Source organism: Thalassophryne amazonica, chromosome 9, assembly GCF_902500255.1.
Source record: "Thalassophryne amazonica chromosome 9, fThaAma1.1, whole genome shotgun sequence".
Lineage (NCBI taxonomy): Eukaryota > Metazoa > Chordata > Actinopteri > Batrachoidiformes > Batrachoididae > Thalassophryne > Thalassophryne amazonica.
Window position 1 is genome coordinate 75,478,992 of NC_047111.1, and position 18,568 is coordinate 75,497,559.

Genomic DNA, 18,568 nt, shown 5'->3' on the forward strand with positions numbered 1-18,568 from the left:
GTGAAAATCAATGTTAATATTTGGTACAGTAGCCTTTGTTTGCAATTACAGAGGTCAAACGTTTCCTGTAGTTTTTCACCAGGTTTTCACACACTGCAGCAGGGATTTTGGTCCACTCCTCCATACAGATCTTCTCCAAATCTTTCAGGTTTGGAGTTTCAGCTCCCTCCAAAGATTTTCTATTGAGTTCAGGTCTGGAGACTGGCCAGGCCACTCCAGGACCTTGAAATGCTTCTTACGGAGCCCCTCCTTAGTTGCCCTGGCTGTGTGTTTGGGGTCAATGTCATGCTGGAAGACCCAGCCATGGCCCATCTTCAGTGCTCTTACTGAGGGAAGGAGGTTGTTTGCCAAAATCTCGCAATACATGACCCCATCCATCCTCCCTTCAATACGGTGCAGTCGTCCTGTCCCCTTTGTGGAAGAGCACCCCCAGAGTATGATGTTTCCACCCCATGCTTCATGGTTGGGATGGTTTTCTTGGGGTTGTCCTCTAAACATGGTAAGTGGAGTTGATTCCAAAAAGCTCTATACTGGTCTCATGTGACCACATGACCTTCTCCCATACCTCCTCTGGAACATCCAGATGGTCACTGGTGAACTTCAAACGGCCTGGACATGTGCTGGCTTGAGCAGGGGGACCTTGCTGCCCTGCAGGATTTTAAACCATGACAGCATCATGTGTTACTAATGTAATCTTTGTGACTGTGGTCCCAGCTCTCTTCAGGTCATTGACCAGGTCCTCCTGTGTAGTTCTGAGCTTTCTCAGAATCATCCTTAAATAAAATAAATGGACACGTTGGAGTGTGATTGATTGAGTGTGTGAACAGGTGTCTTTTATACAGGTAACAAGTTCAGACAGGTGCAATTAATACAGGTAAAGAGTGCAGAATAAGAGGGCTTCTTAAAGAAAAATGAACATACTGTGTGAGCCAGAATTCTTGCTGGTTGGTAGGGGATCAAATACTTATTTGCAGTAGTAACATACAAATAAATTATTAAAAAAATCATACATTGTGATTTCTGGATTTTTTTTTTTTTTTTTAGATTATGTCTCTCACAGTGGACATGCACCTACGATGAAAATTTCAGACCCCTCCATGATTTCTAAGTGGGAGAACTTGCAAAACGCAGGGTGTTCAAATACTTATTTTCCTCACTGTAAATGTAGCATTTTTGTTTTTTTGTTTTTTTTTGCTAAGTCATGCAGGTTTCACATGCTTGCTTTGTCATAGTTCCTTTTGCTGGAAGGAGCGTCGTCTCTGTTGAACTGTATTTCACGACAGCTCACATCTCAGTCCTGTGGTGAGTTTGAGGCCCTGGAACTGGCTATAGAGTTCAGTCTTCTTAAAGCCAACCTCTACATGCAACAGGGGAACACTGCGCTTAGGTACAGTTGTCTATATGTGTGTTGTATCTATTCACATTCAGACATTTGCATATTATAACTATTTTAATATCCTGTCTGTATTCAGTGTTGACATGGCAGTTTCTTCCTTGAAGCTACTGCAGACATCTCCTGTAATTGTGAAAACATCCATACCTGATTCTGAAAAGCCTGAATCTCAGCATTCATGTTCCATGTCCAGAAGAGATCAGGTAGGATTGTGTTATAAATAATTCACATACAAACTGCACAGTCAAGCTAATTTATTTTTCACAACTGAAGCATATGAAAGCCCCACCTGTGTGGTCATGTACACAATATATTCGTAAGTCCTTACATGCCCTGAGCCCCATCGGGCAAGTGCTTATGTCCAGTTTCCATGCCATGAATTAGATGAGTGTTCATGACTCCCCTTGGATGGGACCCCAGTTCATCACAGGTTACCCAATTCAGTTTAATTTTTTTTTATTTGTATAGTGCCAAATCACAACAAAACTGCCTCAAGGCGTTTCACATGAGTAAGGTCAAACCTTACCAACCCCCCTAAGCAAGCACACAGGCAACAGTGGTAAGAAAAATGTCCCTGTGTTGATAATGAGTAGGAAACTTCAAGCGGACCAGACCCAGAGGGGTGATCCATTGCTTAGGCCATTCGAACAGTTACACGGTTTTTACAGATTGTAAAAGAATTGCTTTACAAACAGAAGAGCAACAAAAACAGAGTCCTTAATTGAAACGAAAGTAGAATTATTTTTGGGTGCTCTAATACATATGTGTCCATGTCCAGCACTGGTTGGCTGCAGGGTGCGACTTCTGGTCAGTGTTGCAACAGGCGTGGTAACCTGAGGTCAGTCCGGTGTGCTGGGGTGTTGGGAAAGTGTAGGAACACGGACCCACAACAGGGGGCGCAAATGAACGGACAATGGAGGAAGTCAAATAACAACACTTTACTGTTGTGAATAAGCACAACAAACACAACAGATTACAACAATAGACAAAGAAGTCAATTCACAAAATGTGTCACGTGGGCAGGCTCGAAGATAAGAGACGTCTGTCCAAAGCAGAACCGGAACCACACGATTTCCTCCGCCACCGAACCCCGGGAATACTGTAGCCGCCAAGTCCCGAACTCCCAGGTAGCCACTGCCTCCGCGTGTCGGATCTGGTACTGCTGGCGAGGAACAAAAACAGTTAAATGTGGGTGCGTTTGCACCCAGCAATCCGTATGGCGGGAAAACCACCTCCAACCTCTCGCCGGAAGAATGTCTGCTATTTAACGCACAAAAGTAACAAAGTGTTAATGTCAAAAAGACAACACAGTCGGCTGAGTACTGTACCTCCTAGGTAGAGCGATATCTCGGCAAAGAGGTGGAGATGTCGTCTTGCTGATATACCACTGCTGATCAGATGATTGGTGACAGCTGTCGTAGGTGAGAAGTGACAGCTGTCACCCCGGCTGCTCCTGTGAGGCGGCAGCGCCCTCTGGTGCCTGGAGCCCGCACTCCAGACAGGGCGCCCTCTGGTGGTGGTGGGCCAGCAGTACCTCCTCTTCAGCGGCCCACACAACACTGGGGTGCAAGATCAGGTTCAGTCATTAGTGTTGTCAGTGCCTCAGACCGAGAGAAAAAGAGCAGACTCAGTCATCCGGAAATAACTGCACCTGAGGGATTACTTCACCAGCAGTAAATGAACAGGGAAGCAAAGAGATTGCTAAGGTGGTCATCACCAGCTAGCCATGTGCTTGACTGACAGACCCAGAATTTAGATGAAGTGAGACAGAGACCTATTCTGTTGCTAATAATATGAACCAAAAGGAGAGGAAGCCATGTTTCATACTATAGTAATATGGAGAATAGATGCGTCTTTAGTCTGGACTTGAAAGTCTCTACAGAATCTGACCGTTTTATCTATGCAGGGAGATAATTCCACAAGACAGGTGCATGATAAGAGAAGGCTCTGCAGCCTGCTGACTTTTTTAACCTTAGGGACACAAAGTAGTCCTGCGCCCTTAGAGTGCAGAGTACATGCTGGTACATAGGGTGTAATTAGATCAGCTAGGTAGGGAGGTGCTAATCCGTGAATAATTTTATAAGTTACCAGACCCTTAAAATCAGACTTCACAGAAACAGGAAGCCAATGAACAGAGGCCAAAATCGGTGTAATGTCGACAAACTTTCTGCTTCTAGTCAAAATTCTGGCGGCAGCATTTTGAACCAATTGCAGACCCCTAATGCTGGACTGCTGTAAACCACAGAATAGAACATTGCAGTAGTCCATTCTGGAAGAGACAAATGCATGGATAAGAGTCTCTGCATCAGCCATAGACAGGATGGGATGAATCTTCGCTATATTACAAAGGTGGAAGAAAGGAGTCATGGTAGTCTCTCTGATGTGTGGGTCAAAGGACAACGTGGGATCAAAAGCGTCCCAAGGTTCCTCACTTCGTCAGAGTAATGTATGATGCACGAGTCTAAGTTAAGTGTTAGCTGTATCTAGGATTGCAGGATTGACTGATACAAACTGCGGGGTGCTGGACTGACCATGAGATGCCAGGCCTGAAGCTGGTGCCACACAGTGCAGTCTGCATATGGAATGGACGTTGTTGCAGGAACAGGCCCACTGACAGCATGAGGAATGCTGGATGACCCCTGCCTGTGGTGCAAATGCCTGCGTCGACTTCTCATCAAATTCATCTTTTCTTTTGCTATGTTATGTTGTTTGATTTCCTGCTTTCTGTTTCTTCAGCTTTGTAAACGTTTGCAAAAACCTTGTATCTGTTAGAATGTCCTAAGCATTGGGTCACCCCTTTGAGTCTGGTCTGCTTGAGGTTTCTTCCTTGATATCATCAGAGGGAATTTTTCCTTACCAGTCGCCTGTGTGCTTGCTCTAGGGGTTGGTAAGGTTACACCTTACTTGTGTGAAGCGCCTTGAGGCAGCTTTGTTGTGATTTGGCGCTGTATAAATGAAATAAATTAAATTATTCATGCTCTCAAAATCTCAGTCACATGTACCTGTACATATGTCAATAAATCTGTAAATATTATGCCAGTTTTTCTTGTGTCCAGTTTGATCAGTTGTATCCAGAACTTAGGACTTTCAGATCAAAGACTGATTAATATATCAATCGTAACATAATCAAGTTACTGTGGTATGTAGGTGGTGCCCCTTTTGAGATATTTAATTAAATTTCATACTTAATTAAAAATTGTTTTAATTTATATTTGTTACATTTTCTTGTACCCCAGTGTGAGGCGATTCAGTACACTACAATGCATTGTCCCTGAAATGTTGTTGACATGTTTAGTCTGATCCTGAGTCGATGTGTCATTTAAATTCGGTATTTTTAACAGCACAGTTCATAGGTATGATATATTATTTGTGACTTTGGTGATATTCACTGCTCATATTAGAAGTATACTCTGGATGATTGGGGTCAGTGTTGTAAATTACTCCTTTCTTCATAAATTCATATTGTAATAGCATTTCAAAAATGTGCATTGCACATGGTAACTGAACCTGCATCTGTCGACAGGGTTGTATATTTTCATACAGTGAACCACAACATCCAGGTGGTGACAATCCCAGAGATGTTGAGGCCAGTGAACGCATTGGAGTTGCACTGTGGTTGCGTTTTCGCCTAGCCCTGTTGCGCAGCCTGGCAGCACAAACATCTGGTACTATTTCTGTTTTCTGCTGCACCTGTACATTTAGGAGGGTCTCATTGTGTGTTTCTATCTGTCTATTTTTTGAGTTTCAAAAGCCCAAACAGATGTTTATTTTATGCTTTTTAAGGTACAAACTATAAGGAGGGTGCGGTTTCAGCATTACATGAGACTCTTGCAGAATGTGCATCATGGGGAGATCCTGACATTCAAGCCCTTTTCATGGTTGAAGGTGCTGCATTGGAAGCACAGAGAGGAAATACTGAAGATAGCATGTCACTGCTTCAAGTATGTAATTAGACACACACTTAAAACATCCCATCACAGTGTCACATAACACTGCAGAAATACTGCTGATTGAAAAAGGAACAGAAAGAACCATAGAGCTTTGGGAGTTAATTTCCCTAAAATCAAGTTTCAGTTTACTCACAGAAAAAGGTAGAAGAATAGAATAGTCTTTTGGGGGGGACAGCGAAATTAGAGGTGCTCCCGCAGAGCTACTGTTGTTGTCCTTTTGGGTGCTTCCATTTTTGTTCAGGGTCGCCACAGCGGATACAGCGAGATCCGCATTGGTGTTTGGCACAAGTTTTTCACCGGATGCCCTTCCTGATGCAACTCCAGTTTTACCTGGAGAAACACACACAGCCGCTGGTGTTCCAAAGAGGTCTCCCATCCAAGTACTAACCAAGCCCCACACTGCTTAGCTTCTGAGCTCTGACGGGATCAGGCTCACACAGAGCAGATCGGCTGCGTCCCACAGAGCTACCGTACATCACAAAAAAGAAAAACAAGACATACACCACAAAAATTGTTTAAATATGATATATATGTATATTAGGGTGCATCAAATTTGCGTATTTCAAAATATCAATTTGGCTGGCATTGCACTGTATTCCAATTAACATAAAAATGACTTTTGCAAAGTTTTGAGGAATTCCATTGAGATTTAGGGGTGCCACCTAACACATGAACTTTTGTGAAATTTTGAAAAATGTGCAATTTTTAGTCTAATTACCAAAAGGTTGACCTGGAAATGTTGAGTACAGTGAACGTTTATACAGAAACATCTTCTATAGGGTTATCACAGTAAAAGTTGTTTGTTTACCCTTTGAGCAACTTGGGCATTTCTCAGAATTCAACTTTCAAGATTCTCCATTCATTTGTCCTATAGACAAAATGAATGGAGGTCAATGGGACATGTTCACAAGGCCCTACCCTGAGTTTTGTGCAGCAGTGATAGAAGTCGGACACATATAAAGTTTAATTGAATTTACTGTTAAGCACAAGGGGTGATACTGACACACTGAAAAGAACAAACCCTCTCTAGTGCCTAACTAACAGGGCCTAATGGTAAAAGCTGACAATATCTAAATTTCAAACTTAATTACTCAGTCTGTGCCAGAGTCCACTCCTCTGACATCACCAGGGAGAAAGAGAGGAAATGGAACCTGAACTCTGAACCTAGCTAGTGCGTCTCCCCCCAGATATGTCTCCCCACCCACCACCTCAGAGTAACCGTCCTATTCAGGGATTAGCTTGCATTTGCAGCAGAGAATGTTTGGCTGTTGGCTGCGGTCATGGTTAACTGCCTGCAGCACATTCTGCAGGTGCTGCTCCTTCCTGGCCATTCCTTCACATCAAAAGACATAAATTCTGGATCAGTTGTGCAGCTGGTGCATCCAAAACCAGCAATCCTTATTGGTGAGGTCAGCCAAGCTCGTGGTTGGCAAGAGGGTGGGGAACTTTTGGCTTGCCAAAGCCCTGCTCAGGGATGTGCATGGGGAGATCAGTGGGTTTGTGCTCCAAGATCGCACTGGCAAGTACAAACTTGTCATCCTTGGGCACCTTGCTGCTGAAGAGAGCCAGGGGTAGCATCTCACCTGTCAGGTACCAGCAATGCCTCTCCAGTACCTTGATCACTGATGCTGCAATGCCCTCATCTACAGTCTTGTCTCACGGCAAGTCATGATTCAGCAGCAAGAAATATACATTAATCTATTGGTTTGTGATATTGTGACAAAAAGCGCCTCATTTTTGTCACGGCAGCACAAATTCATTCTAATACATTCCGTGATGGCGGCACAAAATTAAAAGTGGGGGGGGGGTCGGGGTGGTTATGATTAGGGTGGGGGGAAGGAGTAGGATTCAGTTATGGTTAAGGTTAGAGTTGGGGGTAGGAGTAGGGTTAGTAATAGTGAGTTAAAAAAAACTCTGTCACGAAAATTTGACTCATTTCGTGAAGGGAGCATGAAAAAAATGTGAGACTGGGCTGGGTAGAGTGTCAGGTCATTCCAGGCAGCATCTACAGCTTTCTCGCAGGTCAACCACCACTTTGCATAGATGTGTGTAATGAAAATGGCAAATGGCCGAATCTTCGGCACCTGCTGCCGTGTGGTGATTGTGTCCTGGGGAAGCAACGCGATGTGCTGCTACATCAAAGCCAGCTTGAGAGTATAGAGCAGCTTGGCCATCGATCGTGCCTTGTGGAGCGCTCCTGTTCATTGGACGTTCACTGCAGTCTGCTCTTCACCATCTGTATCCAGAACCACAAGACACAGCTGCACAAACTCATGGTAGTCACCTCATTTGTGGTCAGTCACTTCTTTTGCGCACCTGACAAGTTCAGCACGTAACTTGCCCAGGAGTGGTTGCTCGGTGTTGCCAGGAATGGAGCGGGACCATTAACTGCTGGATGCTTGTGGTAACAGGTTCCATTTCTCTCTCAGACGTGTGAACAAGGTAACCTCTGGCGAGCGTGATGACTCCACCTTCAGGTCTGTGAAAACCTGGTTCAGGAGGACCTCACCAATGTGGTGCCGACACCCAGACCAAAGCAGTGGTCGACCCAGTGAGAGCTGTATGGCAATACAGGCTGCTGTGAGATGGCTGGTGTTTGACACAGTGGTGTCAGATGCCATGTTGACAACCTGGTCAGTGCAGCACCAGTCCTGTAGCAACTTGCATGTCAACCATTCAATGGTCACTCCACATGCTTCATTGGTCTGCTTCTTATACGCCGGGACACCAAGAAGCTTCAGCCACTCTGCATCTCCAACCACCATTGTAAGATGCTCCTCCACATTACTGAGCATCGGTGTTAACTTGCTGTCCCAGTGTAGGGCGCACAATGAAGGTGGTGTCCAGTATCACCCCTTGTGTTTAACAATAAAGTCAATTAAACTTTATATGTGTGTCGCATATCCATCACTGCTACACAAAACTCAGGGTAAGGCCTTGTGAACATGTCCCATTGACCTCCATTCATTTTGTCTATAGGACAAAATGAATGGAGAATCTTGAAAGTTGAATTCTGAGAAATGCCCAAGCTGCCCAAAGGGCAAACAAACAACTTATACTGTGATAACCCTATAGAACATGTTACTGTATAAAGGTTCACTGTATTAAACATTTCCAGGTCAAACTTTTGGAAATTAGACTAAAAATTGCACATTTTTTGCAATTTCACAAAAGTTCATGTGTTAGGTGGCACCCCTAAATCTCAAAGGAATTCCTCAAAACTTTGCAAAAGTAATTTTTATGAGGTCTGTGAGAAAAGTATCCGACCATTTTATTTTATGCAAAAAATATATGGATTTGATTCATATGTTTTTACGTCAGCCAAGCTTGAACCTTCGTGCGCATGCGTGAGTTTTTTCACACCTGTCGGTTGCGTCATTTGCCTGTGGGCAGGCTTTGAGTGAGCACTGGTCCACCCCTCGTCGTTTTTTCATTGCGAGGAAATGGCGGAATGATTTGGGCTTTGTTCCATCAGAATTTATTCAGAAACTGTTAGAGACAGGCAGCTGGAAACTATTCGGAAAATTCACATGGCTTTCGGTGAAAATTTTATGGGCTTCACAGAGATTACGGAGTGTTACTACCGCTTTAAGGACGGACCACAATGGCCCACGGCGCGCCGCGCTCCAAGCCGCGATCGACAGGCAGAAACCACCATTTCTAAACGGATGGCTGTGTCGATCCGGGACCGTCGTGTGCAATTTCTCTGGTTATCACAAGAGCTGGACATCAGCCATTTTCCGGCAGATTTCACTTTTAACAAGAGATTTTGTCATGGAAAGCCGCGCGGAGGTTTCGCGCGTCACGACGGAGCCGCTGATGGAGCGAGACAAAGAACACCTCTGTTTTGGAGTGTCAGAGGACAAGTTAGGACATGCCCAGCTCTCCACAGTTTCTCTTATACTCACTCAACTGGTAAGCCACTGAAAGCCGAGATAGGCATGCAAGTGTCTTTTTTGTCTATTATTCTTGCTTTCAATGCATCTAAAACCAGTCAAAATGACTCGCAACTCGCCCCGCCTCAGGTGATAATTGCCAACAGCACCGCTATACTAAAAATTTCTGGGGAGAACCCTGGAACAATAATTCAGAATTTGTCAGTGCAGTTCTCTTTCTTTCCAAAATAACTTCTCAATACTCAACATTAAATTAATATTGAATTATTATTTTAATAATAATTCATTAATGTTTTGAAAACAGTTGCAAATAAATAATTTTGCATTAACAGTGGCACCAAACATGACAACAAATAAATATAAAATTCAAAATAAATAAATACCACCACCATTTGTGCAGCTACAGTAGACTGAACATTGCACTGAACTTTGTAAACACAGAACAAAGTATTCAAGTATTTAGCCTTGTAAACATACATGTAAGTGATAATGTGCAAATTTCTTCAGTAAGTACATGTACATTACTTACTGAAGAAATTTACACTTCTGTCCAGAATGTGATGGAGAGTACAGCAGGCGCGGTGTTGGTGGTGCTGGGCATCCATGACAGGGAGGGAAACAGGTGAAAGCGCGCCCACGCTTAGGAGACGAACAACTCCAGACCACCTTGTTGACCCCCAGCGGGATACCTGGCCGCGTGGACAGATGCATAATCCAGCGTGTAAAGTCTCCAAAATGAATTCTTATGAGGAAAAGAACAGAGTTGCGGGTCTGTCCTCGCAGACAGGAGCAGGAGTCAGATTTAGTCCCCGTGGGGCAGGGTCAGGCGCTTTTGGAGGTGAGCTCGCTGCACTGGCTGATGGAGGAAACTGCGAGGTAGAGACAGGATTTCTGTGGGCGCAATGCAAGGCAGCATGTGTCATGACTGCCTACCCATGCTGGCTGCTGTGGGTGACACGGACTAACACTGTCTGGTGAGGTCCCGAAATGGTCCAGCTCAAAGGGGCACACAGAGAGTGCTGAATGACAATGAGAGGGGAAAATAAAGGGGTAAAGCCCAGGTTACACATAGACGGTTTTGTCGGCAAGTAGTATGTAGACCGAAGTTCGCGGTAGTTCCGGCTGTTTTCGCGGTGGAAAGGGGCGGAGCACGCGCAGCAGGGCTCCTCCTCGCTCTTTCCCCCAAAAAACTCTGTCATACTTGTGTTTAGAAACCAGTCACCATTTGTTTTATTATACATCTGTGTAGTTAATTAATAAAATATTCTCTACAGACGATTCGCTCGCGCGCACGTAAAAAAAGAAAGAAAAAAAGAAACTCCGCAGCGGGGCTCCTCCTCGCTCTTTCCCCCAAAAAACTCTGTCATAATTGTGTTTAGAAACCAGTCACCATTTGCTTTATTATACATCTGTGTAGTTAATTAATAAAATATTCTCTACAGACGATTCGCTCGCACGCACGTAAAAAAAAATAAAGAAAAAAAGAAACTCCGCTCTCTGCTGCTGCTGTTTGCTGCGGGGCTCCTCCTCGCTCTTTCCCCCAAAAAACTCTGTCATAATTGTGTTTAGAAGCCAGTCACCATTTGCTTTATTATACAGCTGTGTAGCTAATAAGCAAAATAATCTCCAGGACGATTCGGTGCGCACGCACGTAAAATAAAAATAAAAAGAACCTCCGCTCCACGCTGCTGTGGTGCTGCTGCTCGCTCCAAAAACTCTGTCATGATTGTAAAATAAAGGACAAAAGAGACATAAGTCCTGCTCACAGGCTGCTACCAGATACAGGACATGTTCACATCTTCAAACTTCAGACATCTCCACGTCACTACATATTCAATCCCTGATTGGTCATCGCGGCGCGACGAGAACGGCGGCACTACAGGAAGCGGCAGATGAAACGGCAATTAAAAAGTATCAAACGCCATTGTTCGTGTTGTCGCTGTCATCACGGGAGGTCTCCGGGTGCGCTCCCGGAATTATTCGGCATGTTGAGTAATTTTTCGACGATTCCCGGTAAAGCCGGAACTAAGCCACGCCCCCTAGTGCCGGTGTTAACAACGGCGTGTGATCCTTAAGACGGCCAAAAACTCTTCTGGGACGCTTCCGGGAGCTCTTACCGTCTGTATGTAAACGGGGCTTAAGAAAGGCGAGGATGGAAGAGAGGGAGGGGGGAAGGATGATGAGAACAGCTGTGACTCGCTGGCGATCTCAGCCACCCATGACCCTGCGAGGAAATTACAGCCGCACTTTACACCTGATTTTCCGGACTTCCACACGAAGTTACCGCCTGGCTGCTGCAGTTCTCCGTGCGCCCTCCCGACATAATACCAGCCAAAACACAGCACGATGACATCACCTAAAAAATGTTTGAAGGTGGGAAAAATGCAGTCCAATCTTCTTATTTATTTTCTTAAAACGTCGAAAGTTTAAGCAGTTTCCCTTAACATGGGGAAAAAACACGAAAGTCTCTTCAGTTTGTGCAAAAAAAGAGAAAGTAGAAGAGGCGCAGAGATCACCACTTTATGAAGAATAAAAGTTAAACAGGCTCACTGGAAAATGTGTTTCCCAAAAATCACACTGACAGATCAAGTCCAGATTCCAAAAAAAAAAAAACCCTCTGCTGCTTCTCTCTTTCATTCACAGGAGAGAACAAAGACAGGTGCATTTTTATCCAACTTCTCTGATTATGCCGATCCAGGAGCTTGATTTTTTTGGCAGACATTTTTGACAACGGCACTCGTCAGTACACTCTCCACCGAGGAGTGATGGAAGGCCAGCAGCAACTTCATGTCCAGGTTGTTCTTCCTGAAAGCATGCAGAAAGTATAGCCGCTGCTGAGCCTTGTTAACCAGAGCCCTGATGTTGGAGGTCCAGGAGTGGCCTGTAGAGATGTGGGTGCCCAGAAGCCTGAAGGTGGTGACATTTTCCACCTGTTCTCCATTTATGAGGAGGGGGTACGGGGGTGGCCCTGTCTGTTCTTCTTGATGTCCATGATGTGTTCTTTTTTTGAACATTCAGGATCAGGTTTTTCCCTGAGCACCAGAGTGACAGTTTCTCCACCTTGGCCCTGTACGCTGTCTTCTCCCTCTTGCAGATGAGTCCAACCACTGTGGTATCATCCGCATATTTTATGATGTGGTTGCTTGGATGGGCTGGAGAGCAGTCATAGGGGTAAAGGGCATACAGTAGAGGGCTCAGAATGTAGCCTTGAGGGGAGCCAGTGCTGAGTATGAGTGTGGAGGAGTGGTGGGGGCTGAGTCTCACAGACTGTGGGCGGCTGGTCAGAATGTTTTTAATCCAGTTACAGGTGGGCAGGGGGATCTGTATTTTCAGCAGTTTGGTGATGAGGATGTATGATGGTGTTAAACGCTGACCTGTAGTCCACGAAGAGCACCGTCACATAGGTGTTCTTGTTCTCCAGATGGCTCAGCACTGTGTGAGAGCGATGGCATCCTCCATACACCATCACTGGTTTGCCCTGTAAGCAAACTGGTGGGGGTCGAGGGAGGGAGGGTGGCAGTCTCTGATGTGCTGGGAGACTGATTGCTCTAGGCACTCAATGATTACAGACATCAGGGCAATGCATCTGTAATCATTCAGGCTGTCTATGGCACGTTTTTTGTGGATGGGGACTATTGTAGATGGCTTCAGACATGTGGGAGTAATGGCATGTGTCAGTTAGAGATTGAAGAGTTTGGTGAGGATCCCTGCTAGTTGGTCTGCACATGCTTTAATCACCACCCCTGGGATACCGTCAGGGCCAGCAGCTTTCCTGGGGTTCACTGCTCTTACGTTTTTCCTCACCTCATGTTCCTGGAGAGAGAGAGAAGTGTGGTGCTGGAACCACAGGGAGGCCGTGACTGCAGGTGTGTGGTGGTGGTCTCAAACCGGGCAAAGAAGCTGTTTAGCTCTTCTGCCAGTGTGTTGCTGGTGCTGGAAGATGTTGGAGGTGGGTGGCCTTTGTAGTTGGTTAGGGCCTGGATGGCCCTCCACATCTGACATGAGTTATTGTCCATCAGGTATCCCTCTAATTTCTTTTTGTAGGAGTTTTTAACCTGTTTGATGCCCCTCCTCAGGTCAGCTCTGGTGATGCTGTCGAGAGCTCTGTCTCACGTCCTGAAGGCTGAGTTACAAGCTCTGATCAGGGTTTGGATTTCCTTTGTCATCCAGGGATTCCTGTTTGGAAAGACCCGGATGTGTCTGTTTTCGGTGACGTTTTCTACACAGCACCTGATGTAGAAGAGGACAGACTCTCTTCATAAATGCTCCCCTCTGTGCAGGCAAAGCAGTCCTGCAGTTGTGCAAGGGCATTTTCAGGCCAGGCTTTGATGGTCTGGGTGGCTGGTTTTGTTTGTCTCCCGAGGGGAGTGTAAGATGGTAAGAGGAGCAGAGAAAGGTGGTCTGATTGTCCAAGGTGGGTGATGGGGGTCACTCTGTAGGCATGCTTTATGTTAGAATAAACATGATCAAGTGTGTTTTCTCCCCTCGTCGTACACTTGACGTGCTGGTGAAATTTGAGGAGAACAGTCTTGAGGCATGCTTTATTAAAGTCCCTAACAATGATGTGCATATTAGCCGGATGAGCCCTCTGTTGTTTAGAGACCATCTGTCATCACAGCATCATCTGTTTTGGCCTAAAGCTTACTGATGAGGCTGTCTTTCTCACCACTGAGGGACTGATGACTGATGAGAAAATAGCAAACTATAGCAAATGCCTTCAGTCAGCACTTCTCCTGTTCACCTCAAGGTCAATTTACTGGTAACTGTTTCCTGTCTTTTGATACCTTGTCTTGTAATAGCTCATTTTCATTTACACAAGTCAGCCCAGCTGAGCTTGAGGGGGCCATGGATGGGCTCTTCTCTAGTTCAAGTGTAGGTCCGGATGGTATTGAAGCTAAGTTTATTAAGCTTGCATCTCATGTTCTTTCCTTTCCTTTAGCTGATCTCTTTAACTTATCTTTGTCCACCTGGGATGTGCCCTCTGGCTGGAAATGTCCAAGGGTTATTCTGCTTCCCAAAGGGGATGGCCGTAGTGATTTAAACAACTACAGACAAATGTCAGTTATTAATAACATTGTCAAAGTTTTTGAGAAAATCATTTTTACCCAACTATCAGATTATTTATCTGACTGATCTTTTATCTCCATTTTAATCTGGATTTAGATAATATTTTTCAACAACTTCTGCTTTATTGAAGTTCACTATTCATGTTTTTACTGGCTTTGATAATAATTTACCTACTGGTGTCTTATTTATTGACCTTACCAAGGCATTTGACATGGTTGATCACTATCTACTGTTGGACAAATTACATTTGATTAGTGTTGCTAGGTCTTCTCTTCTCTGGTTCAACTCTTATCTCCATCACCATCAACAATGTGTGTTTTTTTTTTTTCAAAATTGTCACTCTGACTTTCAAACTATAGATAAAGGTGTGCCCCAGGGTTCTTCACTTGGCCCTGTTTTATTTACAGTTTTTATTAATGACCTTCATCTCATCTAAAAGACTGTAACATTCAACTCTATGCAGATGATACTATTATTTATTGTTCTAAACCTAATATTGCTGACATTCAGCACGCGCTTCAGCATGATTTTAAGTCGGTTCAATTATGGCTTCAAGCTAAGAAATTGCTTCTTAACAATAAAAAATCTGACTCAATGTTATTCAAGAAAAGCTCTATATCAGTAGCTGAGCTCATTCTTACTTCTTTGGATAATACCCCAATTGTACCTGTTGAGCAGTTTAAATATTTAGGTCTTTGGCTTGATCCTTCTCTTTCTTTTACAAACCATATTCAGACTGTCACAAATAAAATTACATATAAATTGAAACTACTTTATCAGTCAATTAATTGTTTTCATTTTTCTATAAGAAAGAGGATTGTCATGCAATTATTATTCCCCATTCTTGATTATAGTGACATAGTTTATCAAAATACTTCCTCTTCTCATCTTAAACCACTTATTCTGCGCTGGCCCTTTATATTCACCATTGTGACCTTTATAACCAGTTGTCCTGGCTCACTCCATCCTCCAGACGACAATTTCACTGGTTGATATTTATTTTTAAATGAATTAATCTCAGTTATCCAGAATATTTAAAACAATATTTGACTCCTTTTGGGTCTTCTTATAGTCTGAGACATGCATCTCAAACTTTTTTGTTGTCACACGAATTAATAAGGAAATTGGAAAATTTTCATTTAAACATAAAGCACCCTATGATTGGAACAGTCTTCCATCCTCTATCCACTCTGCAACCTAAATCTCAATCTGCTTGGGACTCCGACGAGGGCGGTCGCATCTCCTCCACTCTCCCTTATCTCTGTTCTCTGCGTTTAACCTTCAAATCCCTACTTCACCAGACTGTGAATTCCTCAAATTATATTGGATTCTGGATCTATTGGACTACTATTGGATTAACCATGGAATTGATCAGCTGGTCTCTGAACGCTATTGACACCATTTTTTCTACAAGAAGGTCAGGACCGGGGGATCCTACCTGCCCAGATGGAACGTACCCTGCGGGCTATGTCTTCGACTCCTGGGGGTCTTGGCGTGTTGCATGCTTGGCACCTTTCTCCATTGAGGATGTCGAGGATTTATTCATATTTGGTCTCATGGTAGCAGGGCTGGTACTTTTTGGCTTATGTGCTGCCCTGATCTACTGGAAAATTGGCAAGACAGCGGCATCAAGAAGCACGGCCCCTCGCTTGTCCGTCATGATTAACGAGGTTGGCAAGGCAGTGCATTCTCAGACTGCAATGACTCTTGAACTCAGATGCAAATTGGATGACATCTTGGAGCAGATGCGTGCCTTGCAGTTGAAGCTGAAGATTTCAGAGGCTGGTGAATATTCTTAATTCATAATTGGGATTTGGTTGTGCAAGTGAACTGTTAAAAAGTGTTTTTCACTGCTGTAACCATAACATTACAGGCTTATCAAGCCTGAAGGTCAAATTACCCGACTGTTTTTCCTCCAGAGGGATTTGTTTCGGCCTGGGGAACATTGGCTGTATCTCATCTCACAAAGACAATAAACTGCTTTTCACAGGACTGAAGCATGTTCCATTCCCTCCCCCCACCCCCTCCTTCCCCCATCAACACCCCCCCCCCCCTTTCCGGCGCCTGCTACGTCACTCCTTCCCCCTTCGGTGGGGGCGGTGCAGTTTTAGCTGCAGCTCACGTCCCCCCCCAAGCTGATGCCGGCGCATCTCAGGGTTGCTGCGTGGCCTTCACCCACTTGCCTCAATTCGGATAACTGACTTCTTCAAACTTAGTGCACATAAACAATGTCAAATGTGTATGTGATGCCTTTAATTCTGATGTGTGCCATTATTATGGTAAACAAGTAATAATTGTGGACTAATTGCTGTCTGAGGTAACTGGAGTGTAAATGGAATTTCTCCACTGTAAGATCAATAAAGTATATCTAATCTAAACCTCTTTGTCTGTATTTAAAAGTGCCCCTGTACAACACCTTAAAAACATGTGTAACTGTTTTTGATTCCTCTTGTCCATAACAATTAATTTTATTCATTTTGTATGGTAGAACTCATGGGAGAGTGTTAGAGAGCTTTGTGTGTTTGCGTGTGTGGTGTGATTGGTTGTGGGTGTATGCGTGTAGACATGTTTGTGTGTAATTAAGTTTTTGTAACTAATGTTGCTTCTGTTTGTATATTTTGTTATGTATGTACTGCTGCATCTTTCTTGCCCATTGGATGTTTTTGTTGTTATTATTGAGGACCCCATTGAAAACGAGATTAGAAATCTCAAGTGGTTTATCCTTTCAAGTTAAATAAAAATAACTAAAATATAATGCAGGATCAGGAGGATAGCTATTTTACTGGGTATTCTGTCAGTGCCTTTGAAACCAAGTTTAAAAACCAATTCAGCAAAGTTTTCTCATTTATGGTTAGAATTGATGAAACATTTTTATTTTTCTTCTATTTTAAACACTTTCGTATTCAGCCTTAAATGTTTTGGTGTAAAGCAGGGTGTTGGACATTGTTTCTTATAAATGTTGGAACCCATGACCTCTGCGAATTCCACTGCATGGATACATGAAACTCAGTTCCTGGAAATGCTGTTACTTATTCTAAGGGTTGGGAATATCAGATGCATACATTTAAAGAGGCAGACAAGCTAGCCTGGATTCAAAACTGGAACTTTCTGTTTTGCATTAGGTGTGTTATCCATTGGACAGCCAACCCCTCAAAATAAAAATAAAAATATTTAAAAAACTGCCATATTGCAGGGCAAAAGTGTGTAATTTCTAAATGGTTGCTGCTGAGACAGGAGGAGTCATGTCAGTGTCTTCTAGAGACCAGAGAGACCAGATAGACAGGAGACGGAGACAAGAAGAAGAGGAGTGTCTCTCCCTTATTTAGCAGGAGTAGGGGGAAAAACTACAGAGGATCTTCAGACAGCACAAAATCCCAGTTTACTTTAAACCGGTTAACACCTTGAGACAGAAATTAGTTCACCCTAAGGACATGATCCCTAGTTACAAACAGAGCAATGTAGTGTATTCTATCAGATGTCAGGAAAACTGTAACAAACACTACATAGGTGAAAAGAAGCAACCTTTACACAAAAGGTTATACCAGCACTGCAGAGAGGGCACCAGTGGACCTCAGTCTGCGGTTCATCTCCACCTTAAAGACACTGACCACACGTTTGAGGACAAGGAAGTTAAAATATTAGCCAGAGAGAAGAAATGGTTTGAGAGAGGGGACAAGGAGGCATTCTTTGTGAAACGTTTGAAACCCAGCCTTAACCGGGGAGGGGGTCTGAGACACACTTTATCCCCTGTTTACAATGGGATACTCAGGTCAAAGGAGTTTCAGTCTTTTGTTCATGGTAATGAGTCATTCACGTCATCAAGGGAGCCATCAGAAAGTCATCCATCCCATCATTAGAGGGACAGCTGTCCTGTCATTAGGTGTGCTAACTAGAGCACAATAGTTGCTAATTAGAGCTATTGTTTAGTCACTAGCCTATAGCAATCTGCCTCTCAGTAGGAGGGGTCTGGTTAGGTTTAAAACTCCAGCTTTTGTTGGCTTCTGTTTTATTCTTCTCTACAAGAGTCAGACAGAAGTCAGACTTCCAGAGCAAGAATTTTAGCTGAGGAAGCTTCTGCGATTTGAAGCGAAACGTCCTCGCGTCAAGCAACCCAGTCCAGTCGAAGATTCAAGCTTCTCTACTATGGTTGAGAAAACTTTATCTTGCCTAGTCCCCCCCCAAACATGACCGTATCCAGATTTACAGTTATTACTGCAAGCCATCTTGGACAGCATGTTGGACATTGCTCCTTATGAACTTTT

The 18,568-nt window shown here is 43.9% G+C and overlaps 1 protein-coding gene across 1 annotated transcript in view; it reads left to right on the plus strand.

The window, feature by feature from the left end:
- Positions 1 to 18,568, plus strand: part of LOC117517415 (cilia- and flagella-associated protein 54-like) — a 133,783-nt gene that overhangs the window by 108,853 nt on the left and 6,362 nt on the right. Inside the window, exons 50-53 of the mRNA XM_034178419.1 lie at positions 1,233 to 1,387; positions 1,473 to 1,596; positions 4,917 to 5,058; positions 5,177 to 5,334. Coding sequence (XP_034034310.1) covers positions 1,233 to 1,387; positions 1,473 to 1,596; positions 4,917 to 5,058; positions 5,177 to 5,334 — 579 coding nt within the window. The remainder of the gene's footprint in view (positions 1 to 1,232; positions 1,388 to 1,472; positions 1,597 to 4,916; positions 5,059 to 5,176; positions 5,335 to 18,568) is intronic.